The sequence below is a fragment of the Mytilus edulis genome, chromosome 2 (assembly GCF_963676685.1).
Source record: "Mytilus edulis chromosome 2, xbMytEdul2.2, whole genome shotgun sequence".
Taxonomy (NCBI): domain Eukaryota; kingdom Metazoa; phylum Mollusca; class Bivalvia; order Mytilida; family Mytilidae; genus Mytilus; species Mytilus edulis.
Genome location: NC_092345.1, coordinates 97,319,262 through 97,341,904, shown reverse-complemented (window position 1 = coordinate 97,341,904; position 22,643 = coordinate 97,319,262). Strand labels below are relative to the sequence as shown.

General features: G+C 36.7%; 1 protein-coding gene across 1 annotated transcript in view; it reads right to left on the bottom strand.

Annotated features, from left to right (window-relative positions):
• Window positions 1–22,643, bottom strand: part of LOC139513593 (mucin-3B-like) — a 282,396-nt gene that overhangs the window by 31,912 nt on the left and 227,841 nt on the right. Inside the window, exons 302-317 of the mRNA XM_071302236.1 lie at window positions 22,509–22,541; window positions 21,126–21,406; window positions 19,523–19,676; window positions 18,878–18,904; window positions 15,337–18,084; window positions 14,214–14,960; window positions 12,619–13,830; window positions 11,396–11,703; window positions 9,695–9,830; window positions 7,899–8,018; window positions 6,984–7,016; window positions 5,820–6,100; window positions 5,335–5,494; window positions 4,785–4,811; window positions 2,972–4,003; window positions 337–2,643 (exon numbers count right to left, since the gene is read on the bottom strand). Of these exons, the coding sequence (XP_071158337.1) occupies window positions 337–2,643; window positions 2,972–4,003; window positions 4,785–4,811; window positions 5,335–5,494; window positions 5,820–6,100; window positions 6,984–7,016; window positions 7,899–8,018; window positions 9,695–9,830; window positions 11,396–11,703; window positions 12,619–13,830; window positions 14,214–14,960; window positions 15,337–18,084; window positions 18,878–18,904; window positions 19,523–19,676; window positions 21,126–21,406; window positions 22,509–22,541 (9,606 nt within the window). The remainder of the gene's footprint in view (window positions 1–336; window positions 2,644–2,971; window positions 4,004–4,784; window positions 4,812–5,334; window positions 5,495–5,819; window positions 6,101–6,983; window positions 7,017–7,898; window positions 8,019–9,694; window positions 9,831–11,395; window positions 11,704–12,618; window positions 13,831–14,213; window positions 14,961–15,336; window positions 18,085–18,877; window positions 18,905–19,522; window positions 19,677–21,125; window positions 21,407–22,508; window positions 22,542–22,643) is intronic.

Below are 22,643 nucleotides of genomic sequence, written 5' to 3'. Positions count from 1 at the left end.
GAAATCAATATCTTAATATCTAATAGCTTTTAATTTACGATAAGACAACTAAGTTTTGCCTGTTGTTCAATGAACTACTGCATATTCATAAAATATGTTATTTTTCATATTTATAATCATTATTGTATTTCATCATATCGATGATGTTAACACCATGTTAATAAAGTTTTGAACTTTGTAAACAGAAAAAAATAAATGACAATTTGGTATCTTCATACATGTTTTATCGTGATTTTGTGGTTTGTTCGATCAATATTGATTAGTATTAAAGATCGTATGTCCAATTAATTATAGTACAAATTTAGTGAGACAAATTAGCAAGTTTAAACTAATTACCAGTTGACATTGTGCCAACAGTTGTAGTCCCAACGTTTGTTTGGCCTGTTCCAGAAGTTGTTCTAACAGCAGTTGTTTTCTGTGTAGCTGCAGTGGTTGTAGACTGGTGTGTAGTACCTGGAGTAGGTGTTGGCTGTGATGTACCTACAGTGGTTGTAGTACCTGGAGTAGGTGTTGGCTGTGATGTACCGACAGTGGTTGTAGTACCTGGAGTAGGTGTTGGCTGTGATGTACCGACAGAGGTTGTTGTACCTTGAGTAGGTGATGTACCAGCAGTGGTTGTAGTACCTGGAGTAGGTGTTGGCTGTGATGTACCGACAGTTGTTGTAGTACCTGGAGTAGGTGTTGGCTGTGATGTACCGACAGAGGTTGTTGTACCTTGAGTAGGTGATGTACCAGCAGTGGTTGTAGTACCTGGAGTAGGTGTTGGCTGTGATGTACCGACAGTGGTTGTAGTACCTGGAGTAGGTGTTGGCTGTGATGTACCGACAGAGGTTGTTGTACCTTGAGTAGGTGATGTACCAGCAGTGGTTGTAGTACCTGGAGTAGGTGTTGGCTGTGATGTACCGACAGTGGTTGTAGTACCTGGAGTAGGTGTTGGCTGTGATGTACCGACAGAGGTTGTTGTACCTTGAGTAGGTGATGTACCAGCATTGGTTGTAGTACCTTGAGTAGGTGTTGGCTGTGATGTACCTACAGAGGTTGTTGTACCTGGAGTAGGTGTTGGATGTGTTGTACCAATAGTGGTTGTAGTACCTTGAGTCGGTGTTGTACCGACAGTAGTTGTAGTACCTGGAGTAGGTGTTGGCTGTGATGTACCAACAGTGGTGGTAGTAACTGGGGTAGGTGTTGACTGTGATGTACCGACAGTTGTTGTAGACTGTTGTGTGGTACCTGGAGTACGTGTTACCTGTGGGGTACCGACAGTGGTTGTAGGCTGTTGTGTGGTACCTGGAGTAGGTGTTGGCTCTGATGTACCGACAGTGGTTGTAGGCTGTTGTGTAGTACCTGGAGTAGGTGTTACCTGTGTTGTACCGACAGTGGTTGTAGTACCTGGAGTAGGTGTTGGCTGTGATGTACCGACAGTGGTTGTAGTACCTGGAGTAGCTGTTGGCTGTGATGTACCAATAGTGGTGGTAGTACCTGGGGTAGGTGATGGCTGTGATGTACCAACAGTAGTTGTAGGCTGTTGTGTTGTACCTTGAGTAGGTGTTGGCTCTGATGTACCGACAGTCGTTGTAGGCTGTTGTGTAGTACCTGTAGTAGGTGTTACCTGTGTTGTACCGACAGTGGTTGTAGTACCTAGAGTAGGTGTGGGCTGTGATGTACCAACAGTGGTTGTACTTGGAGTAGGTGTTGGCTGTGATGTACCAACAGTGGTGGTAGTACCTGGGGTAGGTGTTGGCTGTGATGTACCGACAGTTGTTGTAGACTGTTGTGTGGTACCTGGAGTACGTGTTACCTGTGGGGTACCGACAGTGGTTGTAGTACCTGGAGTAGGTGTTGGCTGTGATGTACCAACAGTGATGGTAGTTCCTGGGGTAGGTGTTGGCTGTGATGTACCGACAGTGGTTGTAGGCTGTTGTGTGGTACCTGGAGTAGGTGTTGGCTCTGATGTACCGACAGTGGTTGTAGGCTGTTGTGTAGAACCTGGAGTAGGTGTTACCTGTGTTGTACCGACAGTGGTTGTAGTACCTGGAGTAGGTGTTGGCTGTGATGTACCGACAGTGGTTGTAGTACCTGGAGTAGCTGTTGGCTGTGATGTACCAATAGTGGTGGTAGTACCTGGGGTAGGTGTTGGCTGTGATGTACCGACAGTAGTTGTAGGCTGTTGTGTGGTACCTGGAGTAGGTGTTGACTCTGATGTAGCGAGAGTGGTTGTAGGCTGTTGTGTAGTACCTGGAGTAGGTGTTACCTGTGTTGTACCGACAGTGGTTGTAGTACCTGGAGTAGGTGTTGGCTGTGATGTACCGACGGAGGTTGTTGTACCTGGAGAAGGTGTTGGCTGTGATGTACCAACAGTGGTTGTACCTGGAGTAGGTGTTGGCTCTGATGTACTGACAGTGGTTGTTGCAGCTTGAGTAGTTGTTGTACCGACAGTGGTTGTTGTACCTTGAGTGAGTGTTGGCTGTGATGTACTGACAGTGGTTGTAGTACCTGGAGTAGGTGTTGGCTGTGATGTACCAACAGTGGTTGTACCTGAAGTTGTAGTTGGTTGTGATGACACTGCCATGGTCGTTGACTGTTGAGTAATACTTGGTGTTGGTGGCATTGGATGTGTTGTGGGTACAGCTGCTGTTGTTTCACCTTGATTGGAATGTGTATTGCAATTAATAATAAGAAATCAATATCTTAATATCTTATAAGTTTTAATTGACGATAAAACTACTAACTTTTTCCTGTTGAACTACTGCATATTCATAAAACACGTAATTTCTCATATTTATAATCATTATTGTATTTCATTATTTCGATGACGTTAACACCATGTTAAATGATAATTTTGTATCTTCATACATGTTTTATCGTGATGTTTTGGTGTGTTTGATAAATATTGATTAGCATTGATGATCGTACGGCCAATTAATCATAGTACAAATTTAGTAGGACACATTAGCAAGTGTAAAATAATTACCAGTTGACATAGTGCCAACAGTTGTAGTCCCAACATTAGTTTGGCCTGTTCCAGAAGTTGTACTAACAGCAGTTGTTGTAGACTGTTCTGTAGTACCTGGAGTAGGTGTTGGCTGTGATGTACCGACAGTTGTTGTAGGACCTGGAGTAGGTGTTGGCTGTGATGTACCGACAGTGGTTGTAGTACCTGGAGTAGGTGTTGGCTGTGATGTACCGACAGTTGTGGTAGTACCTGGAGTAGGTGTTGGCTGTGATGTACCGACAGTGGTTGTAGCACCTGGAGTAGGTGTTGCCTGTGATGTACCGAGAGTGGTTGTAGACTGTTGTGTGGTACCTGGAGTAGGTGTTGCCTGTGGGGTACCGGCAGTGGTTGTAGTACCTGGAGTAGGTGTTGTATGTGATGTACCAACAGTGGTTGTACCTGGAGTAGGTGTTGGCTGTGATGTACCTACAGTGGTTGTAGGCTGTTGTGTAGTACCTGGAGTAGGTGTTACCTGTGTTGTACCGACAGTGGTTGTAGTACCTGGAGTAGGTGTTGGATGTGATGTACCAACAGTGGTTGTACCTGGAGTAGATGTTGGCTGTGATGTACCTTCGGTGGTTGTAGGTTGTTGTGTGGTACCTGGAGTAGATGTTTGCTGTGATGTACCGACGGTGGTTGTCGTTCTTGGAGTAGGTGTTGGCTGTGATGTACCGACAGTTGTTGTAGTACCTGGTGTAGATGTTGGCTGTGATGTACCGACAGAGGTTGTTGTACCTTGATTAGGTGTTGTACCGACAGTGGTTGTAGTACCTGGAGTAGGTGTTGGCTGTGATGTACCTACAGATGTTGTTGGCTGTGATGTACCTACAGATGTTGTTGTACCTTGAGTAGGTGTTGGCTGTGATGTACCGACAGTTGTTGTAGATTGTAGTGTGGTACCTACAGTAGGTGTTGACTGTGATGTTGTTGGTGTTGTTGTGACTGGTGGAGCAGGTGGAGGTTGAGTGGTTGCAGTAGCAGTAGTGGTGGCAGTAGTCACTGTTGTTTTTGCTAATTATCATAAATAATAATTCGACATAATATCACTATATAATTCAGTTATGATTTTCTTATTAGTAACATTAAAGTTGTGGAAATAACGTTTCTTTTCGATCATACATGGAGAAAATGACATTGTAAAAATACACAAACTCGGTCATTTCTAATGCTGCTGTAGTAAATTAAATTATTGATATAAGCAATACAAGCAGCAGAAAACAAGAAGAAGACTAAGAAATAGCATGATAGTTTATGTATCACTTTTTGTTCAGATAAATAGAAGAGATACCATAATAAACCAATTATTAGATTAAGGATTAAGTTATATTTTGTAGTCATACAGTTTGATTTATGCAACTACATGAATGTCTTTAGTTAAAATGCCAAGCGTTGTCAACATATTGTAATAAGGTTTATGAAAGGAAACAAACCAAAATACCATATCCCAGGAAAAATCATTCTTTTCGCTAAAGTTTATCCGAACACTCGAGTACAGGCAAGTATCATGACCATGTATTCGAGTATTTAATTTCTGAGCTTTTGACCTTCCGTAGTTTTTATATATAATAGTAGAGTGTTTCCAATATTTTAGACAATTTTGATTTAGTTCATTTACTGATGTCACTTTCTTTCACTGTTAGTCTTCACAACAAATATTATTTTCAATCTCTTACTATTATGTCAATCACATAAATAAAAAAACCAAAGATTATTTTACTTTCATGAAGAAAAACAAAATGTGTTCCAATATAATCTGAGCATGAATTAATAAAACTTGCAATTTAAAACTGACCTGTAGTTGTTGAAGCTGCACTGGTCACTGAAATAGAGAGACATTTTTCTTTATCAATAGAAAATTTTGATTACCATACTGATACAAGGGTAAAATGTTTTGTGTATAATTTCCCTTCTTTTTTGGTTGTTTTGATCATCATACTTGTAGTGATTTCAATATCATATAATATGAACTGTGTAAAATCTCTGTACTATATGCTTAGGTCAAAGATAACTTGCATTTTTTTAACTATTATATTTGAAACGTGTCTTTTAAACCTAATGTCACGATAATGTATACAATACCTTAGAAGTCTATTATCATATTTATTTCATAAAAGTCAAATAAAACCCGGTACATCTTTCTAGAGTGCAGATGCGTAAAAGTTATTTTTGTAAGCTCTGTGTTTTCTTAAATCTAACTCCAAAATACAATTATCTGATATATAAAAAATCTTTAAATATTTCGATTATTAAGGAAGGATGTGTTCAAATTACTGATTGCTGCTGTTGTCCTTTTTTTTTGTGATTTATTTTTCTTAAATTAGAAATATTTATATTAGACTTACTTGTACTTGGTACATAACAGACTCTAAATTTTACATCTGAGACGCTTGGTGTAGATACAATGTTTTCCATCGGTGTTACATTGATGCGCATAGAGTCTGCATCTGTCATATTGAAATTCAATGTGAAGGTTTCTGGCACTTCTTTCGTTTGGTATGTTTGCTACAAATTGAAATCATTTATGTATCATGTAAATAATACTGCATGTATGTACGTTTGTAACATATGAAAACTAAATACCTTTAGTTTTAATTTTTTTAAATGCATGTATATACGCGACAAATATTTTTAGTTTTATAAATCTTACATTTTCTTCCAATTTCATTGTAAAGTAAGGACAGTAAAGACACTTCTCAAAATCATTTTAAATAAAAGATAAAATATCATTGTTATTTGATCAACAATAATCACTTGTCAGCTTACCATTATTAATACCAAATATACTTAATTTTAGAAAGTAGTTTCAAATTAACGAAAACAAACTTACTGTTTTGGTGCTAATAACCTTTCCTTCTGAGTCAAGTAATTCCACTGTAATCCTCTCAATATTTTGGAGTTTCACCACAATATCGACAAATGTAACGGGATTATTTCTACCATTTACGACATATTCTATACTACTACCGCCAGTAGTTGGAGTCCAGCTACTTGATGATCCTTCAAATGCATTCACTGATTCCTGGCCAACTTTGCCATTAGTGGTGTTGATTTCAAGATCTTTGTCATCTCTGTTTTCATATTTGAAAGTTTTGGGATTTTCACATACTCCTAAATGATAAACAAGTAAAATGTCAACAATAGGGATTAGGTTATACATCTATTAAGGAATACAATTTTTGACATAATCTAGATAGTAGAAGTTGAATCCTTGAGAGTGGACCCCGCTCTAGTTATAAGCAATTGTGATTCAATTTTTAAAGTGATCAAGCGTAGTTATTATCAATAGAAGGAATACATATTACGAATACATCTTATTAACACATCCATACAATTCTAGGACTTTAAACTATACAGACTGCTAAGGATTTGCACAGGGTTAAAAACGTGTTTGGCCAAGTAGTTGATTGTATAGTTTTGTAGAAAAACACAGAAATTTCAGTAGCCAACTTTAAGGGAAATTGAAGTGTTAAAGCGGTTTGTTTTTTTATAGGCCTTCAGGCAACAAATCGATGTTTTTTTCTGATCTAATTATACAAATTAAAGACATCATTAAAGTACATTGATAATTTCAAATTAAAGTGTTACATTTACCTTCACGAATCTATTGTACGATACAGTTTTTTTTTGTCTATTTAACCGAGTGTTTTTATTTCCAACTGGGGTATTATGACTGAGTATGGATCCAATAGGGGTGATACAACAGACGATTATCCTGCTGACGCAGCTAAACTCTCAATTTGAAAAAAAGTAGCGTCATAGTGATGCGGACATTAACAAGTAATGGAGGTTAATTACCTAACATTGTAATAGTAATAATTATTTGATTACATATTGTCGTGTAATTGATATTGTATTACTTTGTATAACATTCAAAATGTCTTTATTTCTCAAACTGTATATTCATATGTTCAAAGCATGATCTCTGCAAATAGCTTATTGAAGGATAAATTATAAAAACAAAAACAATAATTTTTAGATAAAATTAACTTACCTATTTTTGGTGTAGTAGTGCTAGGTACTGTTTCTAAAAAGGAAAATACAATGTTCAATAAAATGCAAGAATTGAATAAAATTAATATTTGCACTTTTGCATTCTATTATCTACATGTAATCTTAGATCACATTCCTGTGGTGGAGTTGTAGGTTTTGGAAATAAATTAATGTAGCACCCAGTTTTTCTCCTACCAACTACATGTAACTTCAGCTCACACTTCTGTTGGGGAGATTGTGGTTTTGGAATCAAATGAATTGAGCACCCAGTTTTTCTCCTACCAACTACATGTAACTTCAGCTCACACTTCTGTTGGGGAGATTGTGGTTTTGGAATCAAATGAATTGAGCACCCAGTTTTTCTCCTATCAACTACATGTAACTTCAGCTCACACTTCTGTGGTGGATATTGTGGTTTAGGAAACAAATGAATTGAGCACCCAGTTTTTCTCCAATCATTTACATGTAATTTTAGCTCACACTCATGTGGTAAAGGTCGAGGTTTAGGAAACAAATGAATTGAGCACCAAGTTTTTCTCCTATCCTATTCATAAGTGAAAGATCACATTTTTTTAAGATTTGACTAGCCACAAAACCAGGTTCAACCCACCAATTTTTTTCTTAAAATGGCCCGTCAGTCAGGAAACTGGCCATTATTATAGTTCGTTTCTGTATGTGTTACAATTTAGTATTGTATTTCTGTTGTGTCGTAGTTCTCTTCTTCTATTTGGTGTGTTTTCCTCAGTTTAAGTTTGTAACCCGGATTTGTATTTTTCTCAAACGATTCATGAATTTCGAACAGCGGTATACCACTGTTGCCTAATTAAGCATTCCATTTACCAACGTACACATTAAGGATATAAATAATTCAATGTTTGTAATATATTTACTGTTTATCTTCTGATAGAAGTCTTACCTGTTTGTGTGACACCATATGTAGTTGTAATTCCTTGTGTAGTTTGAGTTGTAATACCTGGTGTAGTTTGAGTTGTAGCTGTTGTCGTCAGTAATTCAGTCGTGGATTGTATAGTAGTACCTTAGGTAAATACATATATGTTTATAAATATATCCTTTTTTTTATATCAAATTACATATGAATCATGTCTATCAGTAATCACCGTGTATCATCAGTACACCGGATATAGGTACTAAGCAAGCGGGCATGATAGATTTTGACCTTATACGGTAACGAAAATCTTTGTTTTGCTTCATCAATATTCAATGTACATTTCTCAACATTTGAAATTCCTGCTCCCAAATAATTTTTGCCTCGATTTTTTCCTATTCATAAAACAAATTTGATATTCTAATAAGAACAATTAACTTGTACAAGCGCAAATAGTTGTGAATGTCAACACCAACTTTCAATTTCGATACAGTTGTTGAGACATTTACATGTTTTATCTGAAAGAGGCCTAATACAGGGCAAAAGTAATAATTACCAATCATAAACCTACCTGTGATTACTCATTCCTTGAAACATTTTGGGTAATAAACGAGTATAAAAATAATGTTTTTGTGTACGGTGTACAACAACATAACTATACACCGTACATAAGGATTTATGTGGTCAGCTAAACACCGTACACAAAACTTTTTTAGGGATAAAATATCGAAAAATAACATATGTATGAAAGATTTCAATGCCAATTATTGAAACAGCTATACTTATTACATACACACATTGACCTTCTATCAGAAAAAGAGTTGCAATGAATATAGAATTATATCGGATGAGACGAGGGCCAACTTCTTTGACAAGTATTTGCACATGCTTTTACAATGTTTTAGTAATCCCTCTTGTTTTGGGAAAATAATGAGACATCTCTAACCATCAGCCTACGACCAAATCATTTCTTAAAATAGCAATTATGTTTAGATTGAAGTACACATTGATATTATGTGAACAAAACAAAGATTTTCGTTACCGTGTAAGATCAAAATCGCTCACGCCCGCTTGGTTAGTACCTATATCCGCTGTCCGATGATACACGGTGGTAATTGTACACAAAAACGGTAAATAGTTTTAATGAAGGACAATATATGTTTTAACCTTATTGCAATCAACTTATCTGGATAAATAATCGTTGCTAAATAGTAAACCGCAACCTATTCAAGTATCTATACATATGCATATAAGGAAAAATGGAGTAACACCTCTTTTAACGAATGATAATCATCAAACAAGTATGTGTTATGCTGTAACTTGCCTGACCCTAAAAAAAGTCAAAAATTTACAACAACAGATTGAGAGCAAAAAAAAAACCCGCAGGATTCCTGACAAGAGAAAGGATGCATTATAAGTATGATAATTGTCAAACATTAGTGACAAACTAAAATTACCTTTCTTCGTGTATTTGCTTTCAGTCAATTATAATAATTAATATTACTGAAATATGACACGTGATAAATAACTTTTTTTTTGTTTCTTGAATAAATGAGAAATTTAAAGTTGTTAACACTGAAAGTAAAAAGATAGAAATAAGTATTTAAGAAATTAATAAAAGCGATCTCAAAATTACATTAAAACCAAAACAAGACTTTGAAGTTTCTTATGAACAAAGTGTTTCCGCTAGGAGCTAAATTGTGTACTGCATGTGTGCAGTCGAGAAGTTACATTGACTTTTTCAAATGTTTTTGATAAGTCTTGTGTATACTAAACGGGTGTTGACATAGTTATATACCTGGTATCTTTAATAATATATGTCTTACCTGTCATGAAACAAGCTCGTAATTCTACTTCCAATGAGTAGTCAAGATTACTATCTACTTTATCAATAACACTGACAACCACTTTGACTGCAAACGTGTCCATTTCAAAAGTCACTAGTTCATCTCCCTGATATACCTTAAAAATCAAACAATTAGGTTTAAATCATATTGAAATCCAATAATGACAAGAGAGATACCAACGCATAAAAAAGCCCATGTTTATAGAAAAAACTTTGTATAGCTTATAAATGTTGAAAATGCAATGGATATAGATAAAGTTTACGATTTCATTGTGTGTATATCTTATAACATGTATAAATATGATAATTAAATGTATTTCACGGAAGCGAAAGGCAAGTTTTGTTTATGTTTATCATTTTATAAAATAATATTTAAAACAAGAATGTGTCCATAGTACACGGATGCCCCACTCACACTATCATTTTCCATGTTCAGTGGACCGTGAAATTGAGGTTCAAAATTTAAATTGGAATTAAAATTAGAAAGATCATATCATAGTGAACATGTGTACTAAGTTTCAAATTTATGTGACTTCAACTTTATCATAAACTACCTTGACCAAAAACTTTAACCTAAACATCATTTTCTACGTTCAGTGGACCATAAAATTGGGATCAAAACTTTAATTTGGCATAATATTGGAAAAATCATATCATGGGGAACATGTTTACTAAGTTTCAAGTTGATTGGACTTCATCTTCATCAAAAACTACCTTGACCAAAAAACTTTAACCTGGAGCGGGACGAATAGACGGACGGACGAGTCATAGAACAGAAAACATAAAGCCCCTCTATTATCGTATGTGGGGCCTACAAATTGGATTGCCACAAAAATGAGTCATTGTTCATGAATGAATGTTTATATGAATCTTAATCATTGTTTCCACTGACTGTGTCACTCTGCTCTGCTCTTCATAGAATTGCATATCACAGCTTCGTCATGTCAAATACGTTGACCTGGCCTTATTAACCTTGACCCAGACAAATCACTGAAGTCACAATGAATGGACCAACGTTGAAATGTTTGACCTGAAGTTATCAAGTTATATCCGGGTTTGGTGATTAATCAAAGAAAACAACTTTATGACACCATAAATTTGGGTTTTATCGAGCTTAGTTTTCAAGTCGATCATTTAAACATATCAACGCCGTTACATGAGAATTTTATCCTTGTCCGAAAAAAAGCACAACTCATTATTTTATAGTGGGAACATATTTTGTTGATTCATTTTGTACGTACGAATTTCAACAGAGTAAAAATTATATAATTTTATGTTTATATGCAGACCTTTGCAAAACTACTATATCATATGTATCAACAAAACCACATGTTTCTGAATACACAAAAATTATCTATGCTAAGGTTCAGTAAACCTTTTAAAATACTTCAACGGTCAAACAAAACTCATAATAGGGAATTGTTCAACGATTTTGGATAAGACATTCAGATTCAGACAGTACATACATATTACTATCAAGAACAAAGCCACAATAGTTTGGCATCTTAAAATCTATCCAAGCATTGATAAGAATTTCATTTTTCCAAACCTAAACAATGAATTTACAAAAAAATTGTTTAAAACATTTATTTCGGACAGAAAAAAATAATAATGCAAAATATAAAGACGACTTATATAAGAGAAGACTATTTCACATTATTGAAATTGAATAAACCCATACCTTTCCACCTAAATATGGCTCTGGACTTTCACCATCAATCTTTACCACTAAAACAGTGAATGTTTTAATATTACTTTCGTCAGGTTTTACAAATTTTATAGATCCAAGCTGAGTAGATTTCCCAAGATTTATTTCGATATTTGCTTGGCTTTCCTTTATTGACAACATCTTCCCACCAGGACGGATATCTTCAACATCTGTTTGTTCGTTTACTTTGATGTCTGGTGTGAGAGATGGATTTGTCATACCTTCAACATCTGTGCATACGTTTGGTTTTTCTGTGCTTGGAGTTGACGCTGTAGTTTGTGCTTAAATAAAATAGTATTTGTTTATTCATCTGATACTTAGAACATCTAAGATAACTTATGCGAATTATCAAAATTAGTAGAAGTAGTTTATAACAAGTGTTCTATAAAAAAAAACAAGAAATAAAATGATTGATATAAATCAAGTATAACAAAACACTATAATGATATGGATAATTAAACCGTTGTCGTACCAGTTTTCTTACCATTTATATAAATTATCTGACACCAATTTTGTTGAGCATGTGCTATATAGATGAATTGGTGCTTTCGAGTCTATAACATTTTTAGCAATATTGATGACAATTAAATTTAACAAATGATATCAAGCAAATTTACCCTATTTTAACATGATAATGAACATCAAACTAATCATTACTGCAGATGTGTAAATGTGTGCCTCTGTCATAGGTAGGCATATTGTTTTTATAATCTTTATACAGCGAGACAAAGTTAACTAAGCAACACTTGCTTTTACCACTTTACCTTTAACTCTCAAGAGGTATAGAGCAATTGTTTCCAATACACGTAAACATCATAGAACTAAATGCTGTTCTACATTTACTTAACTTACCTGATTTTATTTTATTATCATCTTTTCCCCCAGCTTATCTATTTCTAGAATGTTAAATTCTTTTACAACAGTGAATATTTGTATCATTTATACTTAATCTTGAGTGTAAATAAATATTATAGAAAAAAGTTACAGAAGCCGTAAATGTACCAACAGAACAAAAATATCAAGATAATTGTGTGGGTTGTTAATGAATACAGTATTATACGCTGTTATTTAAAAGGATAGTTTAATGTTTAAGAATAATTTTCCTGTATTAAGTTCAGGTTTGAGGATCTGCATAGGGGTATCTGACTTAGATATAAGATGTGATACTTTTGATTTTGTTGACTGTTGTGTAGTACCTGTAGTAGGTGTTGTCTGTAATGTACTGAATAGGGTTGTAGTTTGTTGTGTAGTACCTGGAGATGTACCGACAGTTGTAGTTGTACCTGGAGTAAGTGTTGGCTGTGATGTACCTACAGCGGTTGTTGTACCTGGAGTAAGTGTTGGCTGTGATGTACCTACAGTGGTTGTACCAGGAGTAGGTGTTGGCTGTGATGTACCGACAGATGTTGTTGTACCTGGAGTAGGTGTTGGCTGTGAGGTACCGACAGTGGTTGTTGTACCTGGAGTAGGTGTTGGCTGTGATGTACCAACAGTGGTTGTTGTACCTGGAGTAGGTGTTGCCTGTGATGTACTGACAATTGTTGTAGTACCTGGAGTAGGTGTTGGCTGTGATGTTCTGACAATTGTTGTAGTACCTGGAGTAGGTGTTGGCTGTGATGTACCGACAGTGGTTGTTGTACCTGGAGTAGGTGTTTGCTGTGATGTACCTACAGTGGTTGGTGTACCTGGAGTAGGTGTTGTCTGTGATGTACCGACAGAGGTTGTTGTACCTGGAGAAGGTGTTGGCTGTGATGTACCAACAGTGGTTGTTGTACCTGGAGTAGGTGTTGGCTGTGATGTACCACCAGTGGTTGTTGTACCTGGAGTAGGTGTTGGATGTGGTGTACCAACAGTGGTTGTTGTACCTGGAGTAGGTGTTGGCTGTGATGTACCAACAGTGGTTGTTGTACCTGGAGTAGGTGTTGGCTGTGATGTACCTACAGTGGTTGTTGTACCTGGAGTAGGTGTTGGCTGTGATGTACCAACAGTGGTTGTTGTACCTGGAGTAGGTGTTGGCTGTGATGTAACAACAGTGGTTGTTATACCTGGAGTAGGTGTTGGCTGTGATGTACCGACAGTGGTTGTAGCTCGGGTAGTTGTTGTCTGTGATGTACCGACAGAGGTTGTTGTACCTGGAGTAGGTGTTGCCTGTGATGTACCAACAGAGGTTGTTGTATATGCAAAAAGTGATGTTCCAACAGTGGTTGTTGTACCTGGAGTAGATGTTGGCTGTGATGTACCAACAGTGGTTGTTGTACCTGGAGTAGGTGTTTCCTGTGATGTACCAACATTGGTTGTACCTGGAATAGTAGTTGGTTGTGAGGACACCGCCATGGTCGTTGACTGTTGAGTAAAACTTGGTGTTGGTGGCATTGGAGGTGTTGTGGGTACGCCTACTGTTGTTTCACCTTGATTGGAACGTGTATTGCAATTAATTATAGGAAATCAATATCTTAATATTTGACAGCGTTTAATTGACGATAAAACAACTAAGTGTTGCTTGTTTTTCGATGAACTACTGCATATTCAGAAAATATGTTACTTTTCATATTTATAATCATTATTGCAAATCATCATATCGATGATGTTAACACCATGTTAATTAAGATTTTAAGTTTTGAACTTTGAAAACAGAAAACAGAAAAAACTAAATGATAATTTTGTATCTTCATACATGTTTTATCGTGATTTTGTGGTTTGTTTGATCAATAATGATTAGTATCAATGATCGTATGTCCAATTAATCCTAGTACAAATTTAGTAGGACAAAATGGAAAGTAAAAATAATTACCAGTTGACATTGTGCCTACAGTTGTAGTTCCAACATTTGTTTGGCCTGTTCCAGAAGTTGTACCAACAGCAGTTGTTTTCTGTGTTGCTGCAGTGGTTGTAGACTGTTGTGTAGTACCTGGAGTAGGTGTTGGCTGTGATGTACCGACAGTTGTTGTTGTACCTGGAGTAGGTGTTGGCTGTGATGTACCAACAGTGGTTGTACCTGGAGTAGGTGTTGGCTGTGATGTACCAACAGTGGTTGTTGTACCTGGAGTAGGTGTTGGCTGTGATGTACCTACAGTGGTTGTTGTACCTGGAGTAGGTGTTGGCTGTGATGTACCAACAGTGGTTGTTGTACCTGGAGTTGGTGTTGGCTGTGATGTAACAACAGTGGTTGTTATACCTGGAGTAGGTGTTGGCTGTGATGTACCGACAGTGGTTGTAGCTCGGGTAGTTGTTGTCTGTGATGTACCGACAGAGGTTGTTGTACCTGGAGTAGGTGTTGCCTGTGATGTACCAACAGAGGTTGTTGTATATGCAAAAAGTGATGTACCAACAGTGGTTGTTGTACCTGGAGTAGATGTTGGCTGTGATGTACCAACAGTGGTTGTTGTACCTGGAGTAGGTGTTTCCTGTGATGTACCAACATTGGTTGTACCTGGAATAGTAGTTGGTTGTGAGGACACCGCCATGGTCGTTGACTGTTGAGTAAAACTTGGTGTTGGTGGCATTGGAGGTGTTGTGGGTACGCCTACTGTTGTTTCACCTTGATTGGAACGTGTATTGCAATTAATTATAGGAAATCAATATCTTAATATTTGACAGCGTTTAATTGACGATAAAACAACTAAGTGTTGCTTGTTTTTCGATGAACTACTGCATATTCAGAAAATATGTTACTTTTCATATTTATAATCATTATTGCAAATCATCATATCGATGATGTTAACACCATGTTAATTAAGATTTTAAGTTTTGAACTTTGAAAACAGAAAAAACTAAATGATAATTTTGTATCTTCATACATGTTTTATCGTGATTTTGTGGTTTGTTTGATCAATAATGATTAGTATCAATGATCGTATGTCCAATTAATCCTAGTACAAATTTAGTAGGACAAAATGGAAAGTAAAAATAATTACCAGTTGACATTGTGCCTACAGTTGTAGTTCCAACATTTGTTTGGCCTGTTCCAGAAGTTGTACCAACAGCAGTTGTTTTCTGTGTTGCTGCAGTGGTTGTAGACTGTTGTGTAGTACCTGGAGTAGGTGTTGGCTGTGATGTACCGACAGTTGTTGTTGAACCTGGAGTAGGTGTTGGCTGTGATGTACCAACAGTGGTTGTACCTGGAGTAGGTGTTGGCTGTGATGTACTGACAGTGGTTGTTGTACCTGGAGAAGGTGTTGCCTGTGATGTACTGACAGTGGTTGTTGGTTGTTGTGTGGTACCTTGAGTAGTTGTTGGCTGTGATATAACAACAGTTGTTGTTGTACCTGGAGTAGAAGTTGGCTGTGATGTACCGACAGTTGTTGTAGTACCTGGAGTAGGTGTTGCCTGTGATGTACCAATAGTTGTTGTAGGTTGTTGTGTAGTACCCGGAGTAGATGTTTGCTGTGATGTACTGACAGTGGTTGTTGGTTGTTGTGTGGTACCTGGAGTAGGTGTTGGCTGTGAGGTACCAACAGTGGTTGTACCTTGAGTAGTTGTTGGCTGTGATGTACCAACGGTGGTTGTTGTACCTTGAGTATGTGTTGGCTGTGATGTACCTATAGTTGTTGTACCTGGCGTAGGTGTTGGCTGTGATGTACCGACAGTTGTTGATGTACTTGGAGTAGAAGTTGGCTGTGATGTACCGACAGTGGTTGTAGTACCTGGAGTAGGCGTTGACTGTGATGTACCGACAGTGGTTGTAGTACCTGGAGTAGGTGTTGGCTGTGATGTACCGACAGTAGTTGTTGTACCTGGAGTAGGTGTTGCCTGTGATGTACCAACAGTTGTTGTAGATTGTTGTGTAGTACCTGGAGTAGGTGTTGGCTGTGATGTACCGACAGTGGTTGTAGTACCTGGAGTAGGTGTTGGCTGTGATGTACCGACAGTGGTTGTAGTACCTGGAGTAGGTGTTGGCTGTGATGTACCGACAGTGGTTGTAGTACCTGGAGTAGGTGTTGGCTGTGATGTACCGACAATGGTTGTACCTGGAGTAGGTGTTGGCTGTGATGTACCGACAGTTGTGGTTGTACCTGGTGTAGGTGTTGGCTGTGATGTACCAACAATTGTTGTTGTACCTGGAGTAAGTGTTGGTTGTGATGTACCGACAGTGGTTGTGGAACCTGGAGTAGGTGTTGGCTGTGATGTACCGACAGTTGTTGTTGTACCTGGTGTAGGTGTTGGCTGTGATGTTCCAACAATTGTTGTTGTACCTGGAGTAAGTGTTGGCTGTGATGTACCAACAGTGGTTGTAGGTTGTTGTGTAGTACCCGGAGTAGGTGTTGGCTGTGAGGTTCCAACAGTGGTTGTACCTTGAGTAGTTGTTGGCTGTGATGTACCAACAGTGGTTGTTGTACCTGGAGTATGTGTTGGCTGTGATGTACCTATTGTTGTTGTTCCTGGCGTAGGTGTTGGCTGTAATGTACCAACAGTTGTTGTTGTACTTGGAGTAGAAGTTGGCTGTGATGTACCGACAGTGGTTGTTGTACCTGGAGTAGGCGTTGGCTGTGATGTACCGACAGTGGTTGTAGTACCTGGAGTAGGTGTTGGCTGTGATGTACCGACAGTAGTTGTTGTACCTGAAGTAGGTGTTGCCTGTGATGTACCAACAGTTGTTGTAGGTTGTTGTGTAGTACCTGGAGTGGGTGTTGGCTGTGATGTACCGACAGGGGTTGTAGTACCTGGAGTAGGTGTTGGCTGTGATGTACCGACAGTGGTTGTAGTACCTGGAGTAGGTGTTGGCTGTGATGTACCGACAGTGGTTGTTGTAACTGGAGTAGGTGTTTGCTGTGATGTACCGACAGTTGTTGTTGTACCTGGAGTCGGTGTTGGCTGTGATGTACCTACGGAGGTTGTACCTGGAGAAAGTGTTGGTTGTGATGTACCGACAGTGGTTGTGGAACCTGGAGTAGGTGTTGGCTGTGATGTACCGACAGTTGTTGTTGTACCTGGAGTCGGTGTTGGCTGTGATGTACCTACAGTGGTTGTACCTGGAGTAGGTGTTGGTTGTGATGTACCGACAGTGGTTGTTGTACCTGGAGTAGGTGTTTCCTGTGATGTACCGACAGTGGCTGTACCTGGAGTAGGTGTTGGCTGTGATGTACCGACAGTTGTTGTACCTGGAGTAAGTGTTGGCTGTGATGTACCAACAGTGGTTGTTGTACCTGTTGTAGGTGTTGTCTGTGATGTACCTTCAGTGGTTGTTGTACCTGGAGTAGGTGTTGGCTGTGATGTACCGACAGTTGTTGTTGTACCTGGAGTAGGGGTTGGCTGTGATGTACCAACAGTGGTTGTACCTGGAGTAGGTGTTGGCTGTGATGTACCTACAGTGGTTGTAGGTTGTCGTGTGGTACCTGGAGTAGATGATGGCTGTGATGTACCGACGGTGGTTGTCGTTCCTGGAGTAGGTGTTGCTTGTGATGTACCGACAGTGGTTGTTGTACTTGGAGTAGGTGTTGCCTGTGATGTACCGACAGTGGTTGAAGTACCTTGTGTAGGTGTTGGCTGTGATGTACCGACAGTGGTTGAAGTACCTGGAGTAGGTGTTGGTTGTGATGTACCAATAGTGGTTGTATATTGTTGTGTGGTACCTACAGTAGGTGTTGACTGTGATGGTGTTGGTGTTGTTGTGACTGGTGGAGCAGGTGGAGGTGGCGTGGTGGCAGTAGTCACTGTGGTTGTTGCTAATTGTCATAAATAATAATTCGACATATCATTAAATAATTAAGGTATGATTTTCTTATTTGTAAAATAAAAGTTGAGGAAATAACGTTTCTTTTCGATCGTACTTGGAGAAAATAACATTTTGAAAATACACAAAGTCGGTCATGTATTATGCTGCGGTATGACATTCTTGATATAAGCAATACAAGCAGCAGAAAACAAGAAGAAGACCAAGAAGTAGCATAACAGTTTATATCTCTCTTTTTGTTCAGATACATAAAAGAGATACCATAATAAAAAAAAATATTGGATTAAGGATTGGATTATTTTTTGTAGTCATACAGTTTGATATAAGCAACTGCATGAATGTCTTTTATTAAAATGCCAGCGTTGTCATCGTATTGTAATTAGGTTTATGAAAGGAAACAAACCAAAGTATCACTTCTCAGGAAAAATTATGCTTGACGCTAAAGATTTATCCGAACATTCGAGTACAGGCAAGGATTATGACCATGTATTCGAGTATCAAATTTCTGATCTTTTGACATCCCTAGTTTAGATATATAATAGTAGAGTGTTTCCATTTTTTTAACCGATTTTGACTATGCAGATTTAGTTCATTTATAGATGTCACTTTCTTTCACTGCTAATTGTTAGTCGTCATAACAAATATTATTTTTAGTTTCTTACTATTCTGTCAATCACATAAATAAAAAAAAAAACAAAGATTGTTTTTACTTTCATGAAGAATAAAAGTTTTGTTCCATTATAGTCTGAGCATTGAATTAACAAAACATGCCATTCAAAACTAACCTGTAGTTGTTGAAGCTGCACTGGTAACTGAAATAAAGAGATATTTTCCTTTAACGTTATCAAAACAGTTCAATAATTTAGATGTAACATGATTATTCCTACATTTATACTATGTATATTTATGTAAAAACTTTATGTACATTTATCAATAGAAAACTTTGAATACCATACTAATACCAGAGTAAAATGCTTTGTGTATAAAATCCATTCTTTTTTGGTTGTTTTAATCATCATCCTTGTAGTGATTTCAATATCATATAACATGAACTCTGTAAAATCTCTGTACTATATGATTAGGTCTATGATAACTTATTATATTTTTTTTCAACTAGTCTACTTGAAACGTGTCCTTTAAATCTAAGTCACGATAATGTATTCAATATCTTTGAAGTCTATGGTCATGTTTATTTCATAAAAGTCAAATAAAACACGGCACATTTTTATAGAGTACAGATGCGTAAAAGTAATTTTTGTAAGCTCTGTGGTTTCCCAAATCTAACTTCAAAATACAGTTATCTGGTACATATAAAACTTTAAATGTTTCGGTCAATAAGGAAGGATTGTTCAAATTACTGATTGCTACTGTTATCATGTTATTTTCGAGAATTTGTTTCTTAAATTGACAAATGTTTATTATAGAGTTACCTTGTACATAACAGACTCTGAAGTTTACATCTGAGACGCTTGGTGTAGATACAATGTTTTCCATCGGTGTTACATTGATGCGCATAGAGTCTGCATCTGTCATATTGAAATTCAATGTGAAGGTTTCTGGCACTTCTTTCGTTTGGTATGTTTGCTACAAATTGAAATCATTCATGTATCATGTTAATGAGACTTCATGTATGTACGTTTGTAAAATATGAAAATTAAATACCTTTACTTTTAATTTAAAAAATGCATGTATATACGCGACAAATATTTTTACTTTTATAAATCTTACATTTTCTGCCATTTCCATTGTAAAGTACGGACACTAAAAGAGGGACGAAAGATACCAAAGGGACAATCAAACTCATAAATCTAAAACAAACTGACAACGCCATGGCTAAAAATGAAAAAGACAAACAGAAAAACAATAGTACACATGACACAACATAGAAAACTAAAGAATAAACAACACGAACCCCACCAAAAACTAGGGGTGATCTCAGGTGCTCCGGAAGAGTAAGCAGATCCTGCTCCACATGTGGCACCCGTCGTCTTGCTTATGTGATTACAAATCCGGTAAATAGTCTAATTCGGTAGGTCACATTCATGAAAGGGAAGGGGGTTGTAGTTACGACGTAAGGAACATATCCGATATCATTTGTGAAACGGTTATTCCATAACGGTCAACCAACTCGTGATGGCGTCCGTAAAATTTACGAAGGGATGATTTCAACTTCCCCATTTGGAACTCTTGGTTTAATAGTTTCCTTATGAGCAGTAACCCTCTATCAAGTAAAATCATGATAGAAAATGCAAGCACGGGAATATCGTATCAATTGGGAGATATATACCCCGTATGCAGGTGCTGCTGGAATGTTGCTACTTAGAAATGGAAAGTTCACAATTGGAAAGCTGAAATCATCTCTTTTGTCGTAAATTTTTGTTTTCAACCGACCCTCATAGTCAATTTCTAGATGTAAGTCAAGATATGAAGCCGACTTAACTGTATCTGTAGTATCCTTTATCTCCAATTCGATGGGATAGATGCGTTCCACATAGTCACCAAATTGTGAATTGTTTAGTGAAAGAACGTCATCTATATAGCGGAAAGTAGAGTTAAAGGATATTGCTAACTTCTTATCTTTCTTTCTAAGAAGTTCCTGCATGAAGTCAGCCTCATAATAATAAAGAAACAAGTCGGCAAGTAGAGGGGCACAGTTTGTTCCCATTGGGATGCCGACAGTCTTTTGAAAAACACGTCCTCCAAACGTTACAAATATGTTGTCAATCAAGAAATCAAGCATCTTGATAATATCGGTTTCAGAGAATTTTTTGTTTGAATCAAAGTAATTCTTTACAAAGTATGATTTATCCCTCCCTAAGACAAGATACTTGTATCTACGTTGGCCATTCTTTTTATGAAGCAAAGTAATACCAACTCTTTCACTAAGGATACTTTTAAAAATATTTTTAAATAAAAGATAAAATATCATTATTATCATTGTTATCAGCAATAATCACTTGTCAGCTTACCATTATTAATACCAAATATACTTAATTTTAGAAAGTAGTTTCAAATTAACGAAAACAAACTTACTGTTTTGGTGCTGATAACCTTTCCTTCTGAGTCAAGTAATTCCACTGTAATCCTCTCAATATTTTGGAGTTTCACCACAATATCAACAAATGTAACGGGATTATTTCTACCATTTACGACATATTCTATACTACTACCGCCAGTAGTTGGAGTCCAGCTACTTGATGATCCTTCAAATGCATTTACTGAATCCTGGCCAACTTTGCCATTAGTTGTTTTGATTTCAAGATCTTTGTCATCTCTGTTGTCATACTTGAAAGTTTTGGGATTCGTACATACACCTGAAAATTGTTACACAATAATTAAACAATTTTTTCTATGTCACAATTGACTAAATTGGTTTTATAATCATAAATATGAGGGGATATTTGATACATCAACAAGAGGCAGCATCCAATAAACACTAAAACCACGAATGCTTATATAACAAGGATCATTTATGGCCCAAAATGGTCTAAAATATCAACTTTATCATAAAACACCAAAAAGTTCACAATTTGGTTCGTAATTGGGTCTATTTCAAAAATCTTAATGCTCAATAAATCATTTCTTCTAATAAAAGTACACAATATTCTCCAAAATAGGCCCATTTTTGACATTTTGTCAAAATATGATGATTTTGGGCAATTTTCAGACCTAAAAGCTTTAGGAAAAATTTAGTCGCCACCTACGATCCAAAATGTTTTTTATCTAAAAGATTCCAAATGTGATATTGAATTCATCAATATAAAAACTTTTTGAACAGAGGTATACTAATGTTGCCTTTATTTGGATCGTTGATAAGTTTAATTATGCCAAAAACAATTAAAATTTGGGACAAAATTGACTAAAATTGACCTTAGATACAAATAATGTACATTTAAGGGGTCATGGCTTGAAAAATGTTAAAGGAAGATGCCAAAAAAGTATATTTTAGTTTTAATAGAATTAACACAAGTATTTCTATTTGAAATTTGTAATTGTTTGGCCCAATTTAAAAAAACATTAAAAATGTAGGGTCAATTTCAACCCTTCGTGATCCTTCTTGGATCTTGATATATATTCATCTCTCTTTTGACTGAATATAGACACAACTTCTTTAATTCAAGAGGCTGTCAATTGATAAAAGAATTAAGTTACCGCTACAGTTGTAGGAATATAAGTTGTTTGGTAAATTATTGTTGAGGTATTGACATTTTGAACACTGATAGACGTAGTTATATAAAATTTCTTTTTTGGCGATGGTGGATTTGGAAACATGTTGAAACAGGGATTTCATTTGTCATTCTTGAAACTTTCGGCTACTATGTTTTGTCCTTGCAAATAAGTTTGTCTTTTACCCGTAGTCAAAATAACAAAATCGTTAAACATATATATTTTATAGAAATTGATAAAATAACTAACCTTGTGGTGTTGTGATAGTACTTTGTACTGTTCCTGAAAAAAAATTACTTCTTATAAAAATAAGCTTTAATGAAATTTAATGACTGCAGTCTTTCTTTTTTTATCAGCTAATCCGGTACGATTATCAGACAGGCA